The sequence below is a fragment of the Vollenhovia emeryi genome, unplaced genomic scaffold (assembly GCF_000949405.1).
Source record: "Vollenhovia emeryi isolate VEMERY1.0 unplaced genomic scaffold, V.emery_V1.0 DF939142.1, whole genome shotgun sequence".
Taxonomy (NCBI): domain Eukaryota; kingdom Metazoa; phylum Arthropoda; class Insecta; order Hymenoptera; family Formicidae; genus Vollenhovia; species Vollenhovia emeryi.
The window spans coordinates 1396484-1416677 of NW_011967224.1; the positions used below are offsets into that span (position 1 = coordinate 1396484).

The following is a 20194-nucleotide window of genomic DNA, read 5'->3' on the forward strand; positions in this document are numbered from 1 at the left end:
TCGCGGTACCCACTCTCGGGCCCTCCCGTCTCTCGCGACCGTCAGTCGGAGCAGCGCTCGACTGTACCGGCCGGGTTCCCGCCTTTCGCGCCGTCGTTCAAATTTCGCAAGCGTAATCGTTTCTTCTATTTTTTTTTTTGGAACGAGAAATGAATTTCGCGCTTATCTTGCTAGATATTTTTTTCAAAGAATATTTATCGGGAAGAGATAGACGAAACGATTAAACCGATTTAGAACAATAATTTATTCGTATATAATTGTCTTATTAGAGACGGCTATATGTGCCTAATGGACAAATTATACTGTATATACAGCACGTACGATGTTGGAAACAATAACTTACTTCGTACATAACTATTTTATCGCTATGTATCTAATGGACAGGTTATTGCGTCTCCTTTTAAATATCAAGAATTTCGTCGCTTATGCATCAATTAATATAAATCGGTAGAACATTTATAATATATGTATATCTCTTGCTATCTGCATAATATTTACAATTTTTTTTCACGAAGAGATGATCATTTTATCGAGAGCACCCAGTTACAAATCAATAGGTAATTGATCGTTAAGCAATTGTTTCATAGAACGCACTTAGAAATTAACAAAAATACTATAAACGTCCAACACTGCAAACATGATGTTATACATATATAAACTAGAGAATTTCATTCATGTAAGATAATTTAGTCTCATCTTTCAACTCCAATTCTCAAAATTGTTTAATAAAATTTCTGAGAGTAGATTGTGAATAGAAATAATCTCAAGGTAAACCGAAATATTTTTTAAGAGGTTAAATAAAAATCGACTTTGTGCGCCGATTTCTAAGATTTGACACGCATTGGATTTTTTTTAAGTTTAAACTTCTTTCGAAGGTACTAATGTATAATGTAAATTTAACAACGTTCAGCATTGATATATACATATGTATACATGTACGCATACATTTTAGATGTACATTGTGATTGCTTTAATTTTGGCAGTCGGTCGAGTTTCGTTAGAGCAGTCTATGTATCTGTCATTCATCGAAGTACTTAGAAAAAAAATTAAAACCTATGCTGTACTTCTACAATAATAAACCACGAGAGTATATACGATGCTTGAAACAATATAAAATAAATGCTAACTCTCATCAAACTTAACGCAAACAAACTTATGTTCCTTGAAAACTTAGATATTCAGCGTCTAAAATTGAAACTGACATACAAGGATTTGAGACGATAAAAAGGTAACCTTACATCGTAATTTTATTAGCGATATGTAAAAAACTAACCATCTGGAATAATTACAAGAACGGCAATTTTCCTCCATAATACTCCTAATTAATACTGTATCGAACTTCATCGGTCTGCAAATCGGTGTCTAAGTGACTTGCGTCGTCTAAAATATTCGCGGCAAACTTAATAAATGAACGAATTTCTAATAATCAATTAATTCTAGAACGGAACGAAATGTAATGCTGACGGAGGAGAGTCACGATTCCATCCCGCCGGATGTCTCGCCGTTTACTTCCGTTTTCAGCTTCTGCTCCTCCCGTGCAACCTCGTCGTGTCGCCCCTGCCCCATTTGATCATCTACATTCACTTCCTCCTCTTCCTCCTCTTCTTCCTTGCCGCCTTGCACCACTTCCTCCTTCACCGTTACACCATTATCGCGCTTCTCAGGCTCGCGATTCTTCTCGCGAGCGTTCTCGGTCGAAGAGCGCATCTCTTCCCCTGGACGGTGGAAGGTCAGCACGTGGTGGTCCAGTTCCGCGCTGAAGAAGAACTTGAGCGTGCACTTGGAGCAGTCGTACGGCCGCGCGTCCAATCCGTGTTCCTGCAGCATATGATTCTGCGAACAAACGCATTGTTTTGTATCTATGAATCGAAAGGACGAAATAATAAATTTCTAACAACTTTTCGATATGATATTTATTCAACATGAAAAGAGAGATGTAGAGATTTAAACGAGTATGCAATCTCGTCCGCAGCTACAATTTACAAGAAAAAGTTCTACATTCGCGCGAAATGTTTGGGAATCAATAGGCGATTGTAAGTCCAAGTCCAAAGAATAGTGAAGTAATTTGTCTCAATGACTAATATTGCGCTAGTTTTTGAAGTTGTTTATCTGGCCATTTTCTTCTCCGAAGTTCCACGGTCGTTACCGTAAATGCGAGTGAATAACTGTTATTTTACGTTTGAGACATATTAGCAGACAGTTAAATTACCTGAAGGCCAATGGGAGTTGTGAAGAGCGACTGGCAGATGTAACAGCTAAGGGCGGCACAACCGGCGAAAGTGTGCTCTATTAAGTGAATTTGCAGCTGCATAGGACTGGCGGCTTCGAATAGGCACAAGTGGCACCGTAAAGCCTCCAAGGAGGCTTTCCCGGATGCCTCCAAGTGTTCCTTCCTCACGTGTTGTTGAATCTTGGCTTCAGTCGGAAACGACACCTAGGAATTTTTATATTTTACCTTGGAAACTATAAATTTGAAAACAGTATTGTTTTAAACAAAAAGGAAACTGATGAAAATTTTCAAAATTTTAATATCCTACATTTTTTTCATTTTAACATAAATTAATCATGATTTCTATTTCGACATTTAATTTCTTCATTATCATTATTTTAACAAAAGGAAAGATTGAATTTCTTTACTGGTAAGATGTCTTTGATTTTATGCTGTATTACTCCAACTGTTATTAAAATTACGTGAAATATTCTATACTAACTTGACACTGTATGCAGGTGTACGTATTCGAGCCACCGCTAGTCTTTTCATGCTCGGCGATCCTGTGCTTCTCGGCCTCTTCGGGATCCTCAAACTTTACCCCGCACTCTTCGCAACGTTGCTTCTTCGCGTTTTCATCGTTCCTAGATCGATCCTCTACCTTGAGTCCTCCTCTTTCGTGTTCCCACTTGTCCTTGGACTCGTTCCACTGGCCGTCCTTGTTCGCGAGCCAGGCCGCCTCGTACTTGGCCCGGTGCTCATAGGTTGTCGAGTTCAGAATAGGCAGTCCCTGAGAGTGTCGCATGTAGCACGGCTTGCAGACTCTGAGCAGCTGTCCGCTCGTACTGGCTGGATTGGGTGGTAGATTGACAAAGTCCTCGGCCGCGAAATCACGCAAGCAGAGGCAGCAACCTTGATTTTGGCCTTTGCCGCCACCAGGACTGGTCGGGCTGGAACCGGCGCTACGCGATCCCGAAGACGTTCGTAGGTGATGCCGCGCGTGCAGACGACATTCCAGATCACTGATCAAGGTCTGTCGGCAGACAACGCACGGCGCAGGTAGATGAGGCAGCGTACTGTCCAGTCGTTGTTGCGGATCCACGTTCTCCAGACTGTGCCTTTGCACGTGGTCCAGGAATTGGTTCTCCGACGTGAGGCAACTGCGACACACCACGCACGTGTCGCTCAGCTGGATCTTGCAGTGCTTCTGGAGCTTGTGCTCGGCCAGACTCGCGCCGGACGGGCACACTTCGTCGCAGATATTGCACTTGTGACGGCCACCAGGCTCATTTGATGCGTGCTGAATCCTCGTGTGAGATTCCAGCTCGCTTCGCGAGCGACAAACCTCGCCGCAATAGCCACACGTCATGCTCAAGGTGGATAGGGACTTGTTGGATAGCTTGGGGGTTGTGTGGGCGAGTTTCTTGTGCGCTTGCAGTTCGGCCTCGTTCGCGAATTCACCGCGTTCGCAGAGCTCGCATTGTTGACCGGAGATGCTGTAATTCGAACGTTTGTTGTTGTTGTCGCGCTGGTTCAGGGAATTGTTGTTGCTTGACGCTGGCGAACGGCCCCTCTTCAGAGATTTCGTCTAGGATTTAGAAAAATCATTTTGTGAATCTCTTTTGCACCTAATTACATTATACAGAATATCTCTGCGTAATGTAATATATCTTTAATAACTGGGAGAGACTTCTTTTTATTATTTAACTCTACAAATACAGATTCTGAATGTCTAAGGATTTCTCTAAATTTGTTCGAGATACTTGTTTTAGGCTTATTTACGGTGGCGTGGCAATTAAACTTATCTAAATTTTTTGATTGTAACAAAACTTACTTCTTCCTGACTTCTGGCCAGTCGATGAACACGCCCGTTCTCCCTGTTTCTGACTGACGGCGCCTGGTGATCCTGCGCTGCCTGATGGTGAACCTGGGCGACGTGTCGATCCAGGAGGAATTCCACCGCGAAACCTTCCCTGCAGATGGGACACCTGTAGAGATTGGCCGAGTGGCTGGCAAGGTGAAGCTGAAGCTCGAGCTCCGAACTGCAGCATGTCCCGCAGAAGACGCAGCGCGTCGCGACAACGCCAGGCGTCGAAGCCGGACTTCTCGTTGCAGCGCCGACGGGACTGCTATTCATCAGGGACGGGACGACGGGAGGAGGCGCGTGTACATTGCGCACGTGGGCCGCCATCTCGGCCTCGCTCCTGAAGAAGGTCCTGCCGTCGCCGGGAGCCGCGTTCGCCCCCGGCGGCGAGTTCTCGTTGTTGGACAGGGTGCATACGTTGCAACGGTAGATCCGGCACTCTTGGCTGTGCTTGACCGCGAAGTGGACTTGTATCGCCACTTTGGAGTCGAACGTGTCTCGGCACAGGGCGCAACGGTACAGATGATGCGCGTGGGCGTCCAGCAAGTGTCTCTGAAGCTGATCCGGATGCGGGTAGAATTTTTTGCAGGCGCCGCACGCGAACTCCTTGCTGACCTGGCCCAGGTAGTGCTTGGTCAGGTGGGCCAGCATGTCCTCGCGGGCCGGAAAGGCGGCCTCGCACTTGGGACACAGATGTTGCCTGCTGGATATCTCCTGGTTGCGGTGGTCGGCCTGCAGGTGCCGGGCCACGTGTTCGCGAAAGGACTCGAAATCCTTGAGCGCAGCGTCACATTGGCCGCACAAGAGGGTATCCGCGGTGTAGCCACCAGCGACGTCCGCGGATGGCCTGGTTGGACGTTTATTCGTGAGATCGGCGGCTTCCGGAGCGTTCCTGCTTCTCGGTAGAGACCTGGAGTCTCTCGCTGGGGTACTGTCGTAAACGCCGTTCAGTTTCGTCTCGCTGTAATCTATGCTGGTTGTCGGCACCAGTCGGCGATTATCGCAGTGCTGGAGAACGTAGTGCTCGGCGTAGGTTGCCGTCGAGGCGCACGGGATGCCGCACAGCGGGCATATCACCATGGTCGCGCTGAAACCTACTCGATGTATCGACAGCGAATGCTCGCGCAGACAGGCCAGGGTGGAGAACTTCATGGTACATTGGTCGCAGGTGAACGCGTTCTCGTAGTGGTCTCGTTCGCCGGCGGGCCTGTCGGCCCTCTCCTCAGGCGGGTACTTCCGGTCCGGGCGCGAGTCCTTCGAGCTGTCCTGGCGATCGGGTGGCTTGTCGCGCGAGCAAAACACCGCTTGCTGCTCGCTCGACGTTTTGCTTAGCGACGGCTGCCGCGTCAGACCCTCCGCACCGCTCACGATCTCCTGGTGCATCGTGCGCACGTGCATCTGCAGCTGCTGCATGCAGCTGAACGAGTCCCGGGTGCAGTACATGCAGGTGAGCTTCACGGGCGAGTTGAGAATCGGCGTGGTGGAGGTGCTGCCGGTACCCTGCGACGTTTTCAGGACGTTCCTTGGGTTCAGAGTGAGATTCAACGACGGCGACGGCGACGACGGCACCGGCGGTGACGACGTGCTGTGCGAGGAGACGCTTCTCCTCCCGTAATCAATGTCCTGGAGCTTGCCGGCCGACTGAGAGGACGACGATTGGTGATGCTTCTTGTGGGACTGCATGTGCGACGTTAAGGCCGCGGCTGAGCTGTAGCCTCTCGTGCAAGCCGTGCATTGGTAAGGCCTCTGGGTGTCGTGCGTCTTCAAGTGAATCTTCAGATGATCGCTGGGAAAACGGAACGCTCGTATTCGTAACCGGCAAACGTGGTCGAGGGCTCGCGCTTCAATCGAGATGTATAATAGATGGTGAAATGGAGTTAACAGCTGATTTATTAACTCGTATGTGGACGCTCCAAATGGAGTGACCAATAAAAGATACGTGCCAATGGTACGAGATAAAAAGTGAAAAGGCTTTGATATAATATGCTACCTTCAATGACATTTTCCGCGTATATATTTATATTGAAAAATACTTAACGTGACAATTATTAATATTAAATTTATTAGCGGCGAAAATAACATTTTAAAGATGACGGGCCACTCGATAAAATGGTTTGCAGCGCTTCAAACGGTATTCCGCTTATTAATTCCAATTGTGTTCGAAAAGAAGACAATGGTAGCAAAGCCCCGCTATTTTAAGATTAATCATTTTTCATACATTCGAGGTTTCCCTGAGACCTGCGATCGCCGCACAGCACTCTCGGAATAGATGACCGGTGCTATAGACCGGCTTACCTTTAAAACGTTATTAAATTGCCTTTCGTTGTACAGATCGCGGATCTAATTCAGGAAATTCTATTTCCTGTAGTACGTGACGAGTCCATGTATATTAAGATTCATCAAGAGCACCACGTGTCAATCAAATACTTGAAAATAGATTCGCCTCGTGGAGATATTTCGATCTTTAGCGCGGAAGTCGGGAAAACTATCGGATAGCAGAGCGATCTTTAATAATACCATGGGATACGATCGATAATGCTAATTTATCGGCGACTCGGTGACTTCGGCCAGCTCGAAGTGAGGTAACTCGCGTTTAATATCGGACTGGATTTATCGGTGATGCGAATCGACAAGTCCAAATCCGGGGGAAAGAATTAAACGACGGCAATTCGATTAAGAGCGCAACGCGGGAGACTTAATGAAGACGGACGGACGGAGCACGTCGCAACCTGCTTGAAAATATTTTCCCTCCTCGCACGCTAATCAAGTATCCCGCTAATGAAATGCTGAATGTATTACTTAGGTTGGCGGAGGGGGGGAGGGGGATATCGACGTCGGGGCGATCGCATTAAGCGCGCGATGACGTTTCCACCGTTCCAAGAAATAAATAAATAATTCTCATCCCCTATTAAGAAGGAAATCTAGCTAAAATCATTTGTCGCCGTACGGGCGAGCGAGCTATATTAACGAATGAATTTTAAGCGCCATCGATTCTCCCGATATTTAAATGCGCAGGAGCCGCATAGGAAATCGTTACTCCGCATTCAAGTAATGGGATAATGTGGAGTTAACTTTTAAATATCCGATATTTAGATACTAATTATTTTCAATAATTCCGTATTCTCCCCCCCCCCCTCCCTCTCTCCCTCTCTGACATTAAGTGAGACTCGATACGAAGAACGCAAGGTGAAACGGAAGCATCGCCGCGTTTGACAGTCCTTTGTGGAAGAAATGAGCAAAACAGTCTATATTGTTTCTTAAATAATCGACCTCGATCTTTTGCTAGACGCTAATTGATAACGCAATAGGGGCAACTGCAGCTAATAATACGAGTTGATTTATCATATCGTGTTCCTTGTTTAGGAGGTTTTTCGATCACCGCCATGAATTAACAGAGCTTCTGAATACACCGAGCCCGCGATACTTTCGAGATTCCCGCGGATCAGGCGAGTCTTATTCTCTCCGCGATAAAAAAAATATATAATATTATATTTTAGTCACGATCATTTCACTTATTGCAACAAGGCGAGCGTCGTTATTCGAGGATGCACTTTATAGTAACGAGTGTTGAATGTAACAACGAGAGAGCGCGGAGATTTCGAACAGGTCGTACCCGGGTAACGACTCCGGCGATTTTCGCGGTGGACCCGGCCGATGAATAATTCATCGCTGGCCGGTGTATAACGTCGGCCCAGCTCGGCGGTGGAAAACTGAATCCGCGGGCGTTTAAGGCGAGATCGGTCCACGAGGTCCGCGAGTGAGGAGGCGAAGGCGCGACGGTCAAGCGAGCTGTCTCGGCACGCCGAAACGAAGACAGACGGCGAATTTACTCCTGCACTTTGCGTCTGAATTATTCATGCGCCACCAGGATTATCGCCCGGGTGAACCGCGGCTGTCCTATTATCGAGCGTATCGTTTCGCGGCCGACCGAGAGCGCGACCGATGACGATGCGAGGCGAAAAAAATGGGGGAAAAAATAAAAAGGGAGAGAGAAAGATAGAGAGAGAGAGAGAGAGCCGAGAAAAAGAACGAGTCGCGCTCGCTTAGCGAAGAGAATGGGTCGAGCCGACGTTAAATACTGCTCGCGTATTCCTGTTTGACGCATGCAGCGTTTCGCCGACGTGTCACCTTCGACGAGACGAGATGAGAGATGACATTCGGAGGTGGTGGAGGACATTCGGACGCGTTGCATCCGACGAGTTCGCGACGCTGGTCGGCATTCTTAAGTGAAACAATTCCGTTCGCGATAATTACAGCGATGGATTAAATTGACTTCGTACAGTCCGAATACTCGCGAGATTACATTACTCTGTCGGCGTTTCTTCGTTAAATCACGCGGTATTTTTAGCAAAGGATAGTAAAATTACCAAATATTTTTACGGAGATAAGAGATTTATGTCGCCAGTAAATAGTTAACATTATCTAAAGTGTTTTTTGTCGACCCAACTGGCAGGAAACTTTATTCGTGAATCTTACATCCACGAAGTTTTGATCATCCGGATTGTGGTCCTTATCAAGTGATTGGTAATAGTTAAAATTCTTATTGCGAAAAATATTACCCCAGCCAGGATTCGAACGCGTGTGTCTTCCGTTCTGCTAACAGCCCCGGTGGTCGAGCTGGCTAAGACGCCCGCACGGATTGAGGGAGGTCCCAGGTTCGAATCCTGGCTGGGGTAATATTTTTCGCAATAAGAATTTTAACTATTACCAATCACTTGATAAGGACCACAATCCGGATGATCAAAACTTCGTGGATGTAAGATTCACGAATAAAGTTTCCTGCCAGTTGGGTCGACAAAAAACACTTTAGATAATGTCAAATATTTTTACTACTTTTGTGAATCGTGTATGAGACAACTCGTATAATGAGAAACATATTGTTTCGATTCGATGCAACTTAAAATGAGCCATTGGACTACACTTTGCTCGAACCGTGCTGACTCTCTTATTTCATATTAATTTATATCATATCGGTCCATGTCGCAACTCCTCATCAATGTACTTTACAGTTGGTATCCACATCAGTTTGTAAAATGCAAAAAAAAGCGCAGCTGGGACATTATTTTCTCATTTGAATTAATCATATTTGGCTTGTCCAAGATTGGAAAGATATCGAGAAGCACAGCGACTGAATTATTTAATACAGTGCTTCAAGTGTTCCTTTCCAATAGACTCCGCGGTATCTATCGGAGTTGTACTTTAAAAATAAAGTTCCATAAAGATTTGCGTGTTTAAAGTTCAGTTTACGAGAAAAATTACATCCTCTTCAAAGTGCGACTCTGAGAAGAATAATTTTTAAATTATAAGCACGTATACTTGCAATGCCGAATGAGCTATTTTAGCGGTAGACAGAGAGTTAGCTTTCGTGGCGATTTGACTGCCTAATGCTTGCAAGAGTGTACGGTTCAAGCGCGTAATGGCGAGCAGCCATTATACGAGAAGAAGATCGCGTTTGGGATGCTGAAAGGAAATGGAAATAAATGGTCCGTTAAACTCCACCCTCGCAGGTCCAAGGAATCACCCCATTGCGGTGATTCGTGGGTGTCGTCAGTCTCGAAACGTTCATTTGCTCCGTAAAGACTCAAGTCGAATGTTTGACAAAGAGCAATCGTGTAGTCTCGATTCGTGTGTGTCGATGATCTTGATTAATAGAGGAAAGTTTCGAGGTAGGATTCTAATTTGGGATAAGGCATCATCAGGTGATTCCACCATGAATTTATTGCCCTTGGAGCGAAATCTGTTTAGTGGAAAATTCATTGTTAGATTGTGTAATCGTTGGAAGAAAAGATTTGTAATTAAATTTGGGTGTTGAAGACCCGCTGTCTTATATTAGAAACCTATCTCGTCTTAGAGGACTTTCCTCTATTATTTTATTCATTTGCCTAAACGCACGATTTGCATGCAGCATCTGCGTCGATACTTGGTGAGTCGATTGTAAAAAAAATGCACGTCTTAACTTTATTTGTCGCAGTTAGATTGATGCAAAAAGACGATACGCAGGCGGTGTCAACTGAAGAGACACGGCAGAAGAAAACAGAGGGCATTCGTCCATCGGGAGGTCGAATCGTGACTCCGCCGTCCGTGGACCATGAGAATTACGAGAAACTGCCGATAAAATGCGATCTCGCTGCCGCATTCCGTGAGAATAAAAACACCACCGTGAGACACTCGGCGTTACTCGTTACGATACGTAAGATTCCTTGATTGGTTTCGGTCAGACCGGATCTGACAAGTTAAGACATTGATTCTACTGTGATCGAAGAGTATCGTAAGGCAAACGCATATCTTCCCTCGAGGTTCTCGAAAGTGGCAAACTTTCAAAGTTAAAAATTTATAGCAGAGGCAGACAATTTTTTCCCATTGTACTGCTCTGCTAGACATTGATTCTCAAGCCGTACGAATAGATCTCTAACGCTTCGGTCTGACTAGAGTTCCTCGAATTGACGAGAGAGCAGACGGACGATACAATTGAAATGATACATTGCTGCGTGTCCGCAATCTGTCATAAGCGAAAGTCTCGGCTAAGGGCCGACAGATCTCTCGCGTTGCATACTCGACGTGAGAACCACGGAGATTTTCACCCTTTTGTTGGGTCACCCAAGCCGACTGCTGAGGTGGGAGGACGAATAGAGACGTGGCGTAAAGATCTGGCGTTGCGATTATAATAGCGGTTGACAGGTGAGGAGCAAAGGCTTGTTAGAACTTCATTTAAATCCGGCTTGCAATCGGGAAGCTTCACGAAGGACAGAAGTCTAGAAAGAGGCGTGAAAAGGTTGCATTCAGGAAGCAATGACGTTTCATACAACGTTGAGTTTGATTAATAACGGCGCTTATGAGTAAAGTGTAAAGGTGAGTAAATGCAAGAACGGTTGAATCTCAAATTTGGCGATTGTAATTTACAGTAAAAACTTCGCCGCTGATTCGATCGCGGATTTCTTCGGTTCAGCCTCTCGGCGAAGGGAAGCCAACGTCGACGGCGAACGGAACCGCCGTTTCGACGGTCGCGAGCGCGACTTTAACGGCCGGCGAAGGCGGACGAGCGGCAACGAGGCTCTTGACTAATGTTCTACCTGTTGTCCCGTAACACCTATGCGTCCTACCTGTCCGCTCGGCCGGGCCCCGCGGGGGCCCGCGTGTACGCGAGCGCACACGCGTGCATACACATGTGTCACGTTAGAAAAAGGTGCTTCGCGCGCGGGGCCGGCTTAGCATTTCAATGCGCGCAAGACGATTCAATGCCGAAGCGTGCGTGCGTGCATGCGTGCGGGAGAGGGTACATGCTACGCGTGAGAAAGAGGGAAACAAATAGCTAGGCGACGAGGGGTGCGAGGAGGGGAAGGAAGAAAGAAACAGCCACGTAAGAGAGTAAGCTTGACTAATGCCACCCGGGACCGCGGTCGTCGTGTGATCATTACTCATTTGTCACCCGTTGGATCGGGGTCCTCTGGAATCGGCCAGTGGAGCCCCGTTGGGCCCCGCGCCTCGCGCACCGACGACCGGCAGCACCCCGTCGAGGCAGCGCCTCGTTCGGCCATCTGTTGCGTTTTACGGCTGCGCCAGCGCGATTATTTCTCTTACACCTTCATGATCTTTACTGATTACGTATATGTGTATGCGTGTGTATTTTATGCCACAATCCATAAATGTCAATTGAATCTCTTGCAGATTGACACGTCGGGAGGAATTCGAAACGGTTCAAGAGGGTTGAAAGTTCGAGCTTCGCGCCTTGCGCCGTTTGTAAAATCCTCGCTGGTGCGATCAATTTGGTGGTTGAGACATAATCCATAAATGTCAATTAAATCTCTTACAGACTGACACGTCGGGAGGAATTCGAAACGGTTCAAGAGGGTCGAAAGTTGGAGCTTCGCCCCTTGCGCCGTTTGTAAAATCTTCGCTCGCGCGACCAATTTGGTGGTTGATCTGACGGAATACTTTGGAAAGTGAATTCGCCCTTACCTCCTGGAGAAGGCGGCCTCACATTTCGAGCAGCGATATCGCCTGTCTCCGGTGTGCAGCTTCACGTGGCGATCGCGGCTGCGTTTGTGCTTGAATAGTCTGTTGCACCAACTGCATCGGTAGGGCATTTGATCGCCGTGGCTCTGCAATGAATACAATCCTTGTATCGCACTATTGCACCCCTCCCCTCTAAAAGTTAATCGGTGGATTGTCACTGAAAACAGTGATGATACCGTTTTCTATATTAGTTTTCAATTTATGTAGAATTACAAATGTGTAAGACATTGCGGAAGAGAACGCGTCTCAAGTACATCCAGGAGGGCTTCGCGCTTAACGTCTCAATACTGTGCGCGAGAAAAGAGAGAGAGGAGTCGGTAGAAGAGGAGGCGAGCCTCACGGAGCAAGAAGAAGAAGCGTCGGGCTCTCTGTCGGCCGCGCGGGACGCGTCACCCACCCAGATCACGGTGGCCGATATCATCCCATACGGTCACCTTCTTTGTGCCGTGCTCCCGCTCGCGGAGCTAAAGCGCTTCTCGTGCCGCTTCTCCGGCCACGAAATGGTCGCTACAAGGTAAGTAAGCTTGGCACGTACGACGAGACCGCGCCGGTCGACTTTCGAGCCGTCGGCTCCTTTGAAGAGACAATCTAGACGATGGGCGAAGCGATCGCCGCCTTGGTCTCTCGCTCGGCCGGCCGGGGAGGACCACCAGAAGGCCCGTGCGCGCTCGGCGCTGTTCGATAATCGGACAACAACCAGAGATGTTTAAAAGACCAACACTTTGGCGGAGGGTACCGCGCGATTGTAATCGAATTGTCAAAGTGTGTCGTCGAGAAATTATCGACGCGTGGCCAAGGGAAGTTTTATCATCAAAGCTTCTTTCGCTTCTGGATGTTTAATCTTGGTATCTTGAGAATCTTTAAAATTGTACCGTTTGTGGATCTGTCAACGTTAACTTGGCGATATGACAGGTTCGCAAGGATTAAGATTACTCGCGGCGATTGTCGGTAGAGCAAAGCCAACATTGTGCGTAGCATAAATAGACAGCTATCTGCCTAGACTCGGGCACTCGGGGTCTTGATTATCGGAGTCATATCTGCGCGCGATTCAGCTCGCGTATAATATATATGTATTCAGCAGCGGGCTTTCGCATTGCGAAAGGAAGAAGCGAGGAGGAGGCCGCAGGGGCGGCCGCCACCTGGACGAATAACCTGATAACCGGTACAACCTGTTATGGGCACAACGCTACAGATTCTGACCCGATGATGACCCGCGCCGGCCGGCCTCGGACGCGGAAGAACGGGCTAATGCCACCGCCATGCAAAACAGAAAAATCCAAAGGAGAGGACTCGCCACGCGTCTCCTCCGGGCAGGACACTCGCGCCGCGGAAACGCGTTAACCTGCCCGCGTACGGGACTCGCCGACCTCGCGGAATCACACCTCGGACCTTTTCTCACGTGGCGCGAGAAGTGAGGAGTGCTCTGTTCGCGACATGCGTGGCGCGCATACTAATGCCCGTGACAAATGTCGATCCTCTTGGTCTCGTACTTTTCTGCTTTTTTAATTCTCATACGACTGACCTTGCGTCTTACACTGTCGCAACGATATTCGGGGTGGCAGAAATTTTGGAAACGTCAACAGCGCATCTGCGGAAATGCACGGAAGACGTAGAAGACATTGCCCGAGTCGAAATTTTCGCCCTGTGTTGAACCTTTAATTTTATTATATAGTAGGACCTGAGACAGTAAAAGAGGTCGAACCGCAAGTATAAAATTTACTCCTACTTTAAAACTGATAGTGTCGGCAATTTCTACTTTGCCACTTTAACACTACAGTAGGTCCTTTTAAGCAGGAGCTAAAGTAAATTTTTAGAATTAAAGATTCAAGGGAGGAGTAAAAAATATAATGTCATGAAAGTAGATTATCGCTGGTGTACGTAGGTGTATAGATCAACTAAGTGGGTGTAAATTATCCTTAAAAGTGTCAAAATAGATACCAAAATTTCGACTCGGGTGTGCTTTACGTTATCGTGATAACGAAAGGAAACGTTCGGCTCTTCATTTCTGTATCTACACACAGAAAAATATATACTACCTGCAAGTAAAGATTATTTGTTCCAAGTATTTGATAAGTTTATATATCCGCAAATCTATCATAATGTCGTCGCAAGTGTTATATTTACTCAAAACATATTCTGGTTCTTAGTAAGTCTAGTACTTGAAACAAAAATACATAGAATTATTTGAAGCAAAACAATTTTGTTTCTTCTGATTTTATTAAAAGAAGCATACGGAATTCTTCAATAAGTTTTATAATTTTCTTCAAAGAAGAATAAATTCTTTCTTTGAGTATAAGATGGCAAGCTTTTCTAAGACTAGTAACAAGCATATCTTAAAACTATTATTAAGAAAATATTCTTTGTTAAAGCAAACTATTACTTAAACGGAATAAAATAAACTGAGTAATTACTTTTCTTGACTGTACAATAATATTTTTCTGCGTGTACAAATCCCTGTCCCCGAACAATAACAAACTGTCGCATCTGGTGATCGAGGAAGCTGTTATCGTCCTTACCTGCTCGTGCTTCTTCAGGTAGCTGAGTCGCGGGAACGTCCTGTCGCAGAATTGGCAGGGGTACGGGGCAGCGGGGTTGTTGCCGTCGGGATTGACGCCGACGTCGGCGTCGACCTCGGGCTCCGACGGGAAGCTGGCCGATGTCGGTGTCGCGCAGGAGGACGGTGTCTCGCCACCGCGACGCGAGTTGGGCCCGCCATCCTCGCTGTGCCACGAGGAACTTCCGGTTCCTAGGGCCTCTGGAATCAACATAGAAAGAGAACTTCGATGACGCCTCGGTGTAACTGTCGGAATGTTCTCTTTTCTGCTAATTTTCTTTTCTTATCAAAATCCAAATGACTCTTTAGGATCTCTCCGCAAGAAGGGGACGCTCCTACATTCGAGGCGCGACGTACGATTTACGAACTCGTTGTGTGTATATGCGTAACTACATTACGGATCTGGCCGGTCTCACCTCGCCTGTTACGTGTCCCTTTATATCGTTCTCGTAACGAGCGGAGACGGTAAAACTCGTACCATTAACCCCCGAGCCTTGACTGGCTCGGGAAAGATCGCGGTCCTGCGCGACCCTAAATCGCGCTAGGCTACATTCAACAGGCAGAACGCGTCGCGCGATTGTCGCCTCCTTCGTTAAACTCAGGGTCGCCCGACACCTCGTTTGGGCCTCTCTTCTTTAAACAACTTTCGCGAAACGGACCAATGTACTTGTTTAAATGATGTATAATATATTTTAATGGCACACAATATCCTTAATTAAATGTGCCATTTCGTGCATCGCACGTGAAGAAATTGATCAAAAGATTTGGTGCCGTACGCGTAAAATAATTCCGCGGTAATTTCGATGGAAATGACACAATTGTGACCGTAGCACCTTTCAAACGCGTGAACCGATTCGGAAGTAGTGACCCCGGCGCGAAACGTCAAATGACTCCGGGGCAAACGGGTCAAGTGGGGGCCCCCGCGTCTCCGTCACAGAAAATCCGACTTATCCTCCGCCTCGTCGCCGAGGGAGAGCGTGTCGCGTCGCTACTTCCGGCGCAGTCACGCCGGCTAATCACAAATAATTTATAATTGCCGGGAATGAGGACTAGAGAGACCACCGAGAACCACTCCGTGATAGAGGCGAAGCGTGGCGCGCCGCGCGTAAATGGTGGAAATGACTCGGCTAGTTGGCCGTTTCCTCATTTGTCGTCGGCCCCGGCGATGGATCGACACCCACGAGTCGATTTAAGAGATTTTGCGGAATCCCAGTCTACGCGCGCGTGAAAGACAAAGACCGCCACCCAGAAAGATACGAGCGGCGATCGTGGTACGCCGTGGATGCTGCGTAAATGGCTCGCATCCTCCACCCACGCGTCATCCTCGCGAGGCTCGTCTCTTCCTCTCCTAGAAGGACGTCGCCCAGGCACCACTGCGTTTCCGCGCGAATTACCGCGACGATCGTGCCGCTCAAAAGACTCATTTTCAACACGAGTCATTTTCGACACGCACGTCGCAAGTCGCATTTTTAATTCCGAGATAGAATACTCTTGGAATTCAAACAATCGTTTTCACATTGGGAGTAAACTGATAAAATTTTTAAGGCGAAGCGGCTTATATCGTGTAGATGGACACTCGTGGCTCATATTCCGAGAGGCGAGAGACTCTTTTTTTTTTCACGTTGCGCAACACGCGAGGCACCTATCGAGGCGTTCGCCCAATTGGCACTGCTACTGACTCACGCGTTCCGATGACGCTTCGGGTGGACGCTGAGAGAGCCACGTTGGAGAAAGACTAGGTCTAGGTGTGAAGGAACGTGAGCGATCGTTGCGCGTGCAGCAAAAGCCAGAGAGGCATTTTGGCAAATCAGTCTGTAAATAGAAAATGCACTCGCTGCCCAATTGTGCTATCGTCATATTTAACATTGAGTGACTCTCAGGAATTCTTAGACATAGGACGAAAACACTCGGCTGACCTACGGGCACTCCGCATACCGTCCGCGCCACGTGGAGGCGAGATGTCGGGGGTGGCTCAGGGGGAGAAGACCTCTTGGTTCGCGAGAACTCTTATTTAGCCCACGATCGTGTCCGATCGGCGGCGATGTGTCATCGAGGCGAAAATAGGCGCATTTAGCTGCCGATGCACGCGTTGGCGACCTGTGCCGCATCGCGCCGCGTCCCGCTGACGGTGCTGTTGTCGCCTCGTGCCCCCCGGGACTATTTATAGGAGCGCTTCGACGACGCTTATTAATAGGGGCCCGACTTAACGCCTTCGCTAATTGTGACTTATGCCGGATCGCGCGTGCCTCGCGCGGATTTTCGCGCCAGTGGCGTAACGCGGACTCGCGGCGACGCGTCAAGTGCTTTCACTCAAAGAAGTGTCCTCTCTTCGTTCCTTTCCTATATTATTCTAATTTTCCCGTCAGCGTCTCGTCTACGATCTCTTCGATTAATCTAAAGCCTCGTGTCCACGATCCAAGAACTGTGCCCAAGTTCCGAGACATTTCTCATCTTTTACGGAAAAGCTGCTTTAAAGGCCTGTGTCCGCGGTGCTAGAACTCGGTTCAAGTTCTAGTTTCGCGAAGTGTGCGGCCGATCACCTTGCAGCTATTCTATAAAAGCCGTAAGTTGATTGGCTACGCAGTTCTCGGGACTAGAACTTGGACACGGTTCTTGGATCGTGGACACAAGGCTTAAAGAAAGCGAAAGATTCCTATTTCTTAAGCCTGCTGCAGACGATGCTATTTTTCCTGCTGGATTGCTTGCGATTTAGTAAATTACTATCATTGCACCACTCAGCATTCAGGATTCCTAGTAATTTACTAAATTGCAAGCAATCCAGCAGGAAAAATAGCATCGTCTGCAGCGGGCTTTAGATTCTGTTGCGCATCAATACGTTCGAAATGAATGGGCTTTCTCATATAATATTCGACTCAATATAAATTTGATTTGAAGATCGTCGGGAATATCTTCCCAGTAAGCGCGACGATTTCGAAAACTTAATGAGAGGTCACTGTACCGCGCTGATTTAGCAGGATGCTCGGATTTCGTACGACCGTTTCAGGCATTGACATTGGTGTTTGACACCAAGCAGCGTCTCGCGGTAAATATTCACGCTGTCCACTCGCAATTACGGAGTAAAATTATCGCCGCTGTTACCGGCGACAGAGTTTAATAGCGCGCTCGTCAGAAAGCCATTTTGTATCAACTTGTTCTTGGCGATCGTCATCAATCGCAGCATGCTTAAAGGCGCGCGTGTGCGTGCGTGTGACCACGGATGGGTTATTTATTGCACAAGGATGAACATTTATCACGGGGAGATTCGCGCGAGTAATAATATTTCACGTTGGTTCTCGCCGGGCTCGATTTACACGCAACGGGCGATTTGAGGATCCGATCCTTCAGCGCGAGTCCAAAAATTCTCAGAGAGGAGTACCGGAAGTGAGAGGGAAACGGAAAGCGAGAGGGTAGTTTTCAGCTCGCTCTCGAAGCACACGGATTCGCCGACTGATATATCGGACCGTACGGCTCAGATTTCGCGACTGATTAAATTAATCGCGTCTAAGTTGAGATCATTTATATTTAAATTATAATTAAAATTCAGTACCTTAAGTAGAATGAATGATGTACCGCGTCGGGTTTCAAGGGCTCGGGTTATGCACGTGTAACGTCGCCACGTGTCTGCTTCAACGGAGTGCGATTAGTCAGCGATTCCTGATCGAGGCGAGGGACCAGAAATAAGAAACGAAAGAAGTGACCACCGCGAGAAGTATATCGATACCAAGGGTGACGAAACGGGACGCGATTATAAATATATTGTAAGTAACTCGCGTTCGTCCTTGTCGTCGTGACGATCGCCATAGAGTGATAGCGTCAGAATGAGACAACACCCAGCATGGTCCATAAATTCCTTCTACTGTGCGAAACAAGTAAATATAAGAAATGTAAATACAACCAGCTAGCGACTTACTTGCTTTAAATTGTCCCTAATCGTACGAATCGATACACTGCATTCCAAATTCAAATTTAGGCGATAACACCTTCGTGTGTCGGGATTTGCCGTAGCTTCAATCGTATTCTCCTATATTTCCAGTAATTCAAATTTTTACAAATTCGTAGAGCAGAAAATTTCTCGCGAATTCGCTGAAGTTCAGGGGTGACGAATGAAAAGTTGTGAAACGAGGTGAAAAAGCGCGACGGTAATGTCAAACTTTGTGGAAAAGTGTTAGGAGAAATTCAGGTAGATGAAAAATCAGACGGACATGGAAGGAGAAAAGCGGCGAGAGAAAGAAGGAGAGAAAGATACGAAAAGAGAGAGATCAGACCTTTAGACTTGTGTTGCTCGTCCTGCGACGGTTCCTTGTGCGCGTGGATCTTTCCTATCAGCAATTCCAGCCGTGAACTGTTACCCTTGAAGAGCATCTTGTTCTTTTCGTTTCCCGCAGTTCACCTTGATCGGCCGTCAGTTTGTTAACAAAAAGTCCACGTGCTCGGTGCAAACTGAACTATCGTCACCGAAGTGTCAATACAGAATTATAAATCGTAAATCGTTATTAACATCCAAACGTGGGCGCTGTTCGGAGCAACAAGAGTTGAAATCGGTACGAAAGCGGCTCAGTGATCGAAAGAATCAGCTGCGACGACGTAGACCGAGATCGATGTATCTGCTAATACGCTATTAAGGCTGATTGGTAATAACGAGTGTACCAATCCAAGTGTCATTAAAGCGTATCGATTAAAATGTTATGAAACTAAGCAGCTTCATAAGTCGATTAACAAACGGTCTGCGATGATCCCGATTTAAGGCACTATTTGTTTTTACTGGTTCATTAAAACAATTCTTCTCACCGCACACTACTGCACGTCGTATCTCAAAGACACAGGCGAATCCGTTTCTCAAATTCTCGATTACCACAATTTTATCCGACTCGTGCTCCAAGTTCTTGCGTTAAATTGGAGTATTTCTTTCGATCACTTCTCGGTTCTCCGTCTCGTAATTTTCGTCGAATGATCAGGTACATCGGGTTTCCCGATAATCGTCGTTTCCGCGTCGGGCTTCTCCGTTGGATCCCATCGGATTGGTCTGGATCGCGCGAGTCGGCGATCGATCCACCGTCGATCGCGATGCTCTGAGAACTGCGGGCCTCGTCAGTAGTCGACCCGGTATCTCGAGCGATCTCGAGGCGAGCGCGCGTCAAGGGGGTCCCACCCGTGACTATTATCGCGCGCGATGCAAAGCGACGTATACACACACACGCGCGCGCGCGCGCGCGCGCCCGTGCGCGCGAGCACACACACACGCACGTACGCACGCATGTACACATACACACACGGTCGAAGTTCTCCACCGAAGTGGTGCCGGCAGAAAACGACGACAGGAAGAAGGAAAGAGAGGGGACCGTGAAAAGCCGCGCGAGAGAGGCCAGGGAGTCCTCTGGGAAACCAGCCACCGCATTGGACGGTAGGCGGGCTCACACACTAACGAGTACACCCACCTTCCGAGAACCACCGCCACCCGGCACCTATTTAACCTTTCTCGTAACCGGCTCCTCCACCTAATCCTCCACCTCGCACGCGCACGGACCCCGAAGAGGATCGCCTAGCGCGCGAGCGT

General features: G+C 47.6%; 1 protein-coding gene across 1 annotated transcript; it reads right to left on the reverse strand.

Moving 5' to 3' along the window:
• Positions 1–225: 225 nt before the first annotated feature.
• LOC105566841 (zinc finger protein 423 homolog) lies at positions 226–19831 on the reverse strand. Its single transcript, XM_012021185.1, has 7 exons — positions 18906–19831; positions 14603–14841; positions 12030–12172; positions 4044–5859; positions 2712–3797; positions 2210–2434; positions 226–1833 (listed from the first exon to the last, which is right to left on the reverse strand). The coding sequence occupies exons 1-7, from the start codon at positions 19000–19002 to the stop codon at positions 1474–1476; spliced, it is 3966 nt and encodes a 1321-aa protein (XP_011876575.1). The 5' UTR covers positions 19003–19831; the 3' UTR covers positions 226–1473.
• Positions 19832–20194: the final 363 nt, after the last annotated feature.

Bases quoted from the DNA above. Each gene is read 5' to 3' on its own strand.
- LOC105566841 (XM_012021185.1), bottom strand. From the start codon at position 19,002: ATGCTCTTCAAGGGTAACAGTTCACGGCTGGAATTGCTGATAGGAAAG. The intron at 14,842-18,905 runs GTCTGATCTCTC...TGTTGATTCCAG, and splicing joins CGAGCAACACAAGTCTAAAG to AGGCCCTAGGAACCGGAAGT. The intron at 1,834-2,209 runs GTAATTTAACTG...GTTTGTTCGCAG, and splicing joins CAACTCCCATTGGCCTTCAG to AATCATATGCTGCAGGAACA.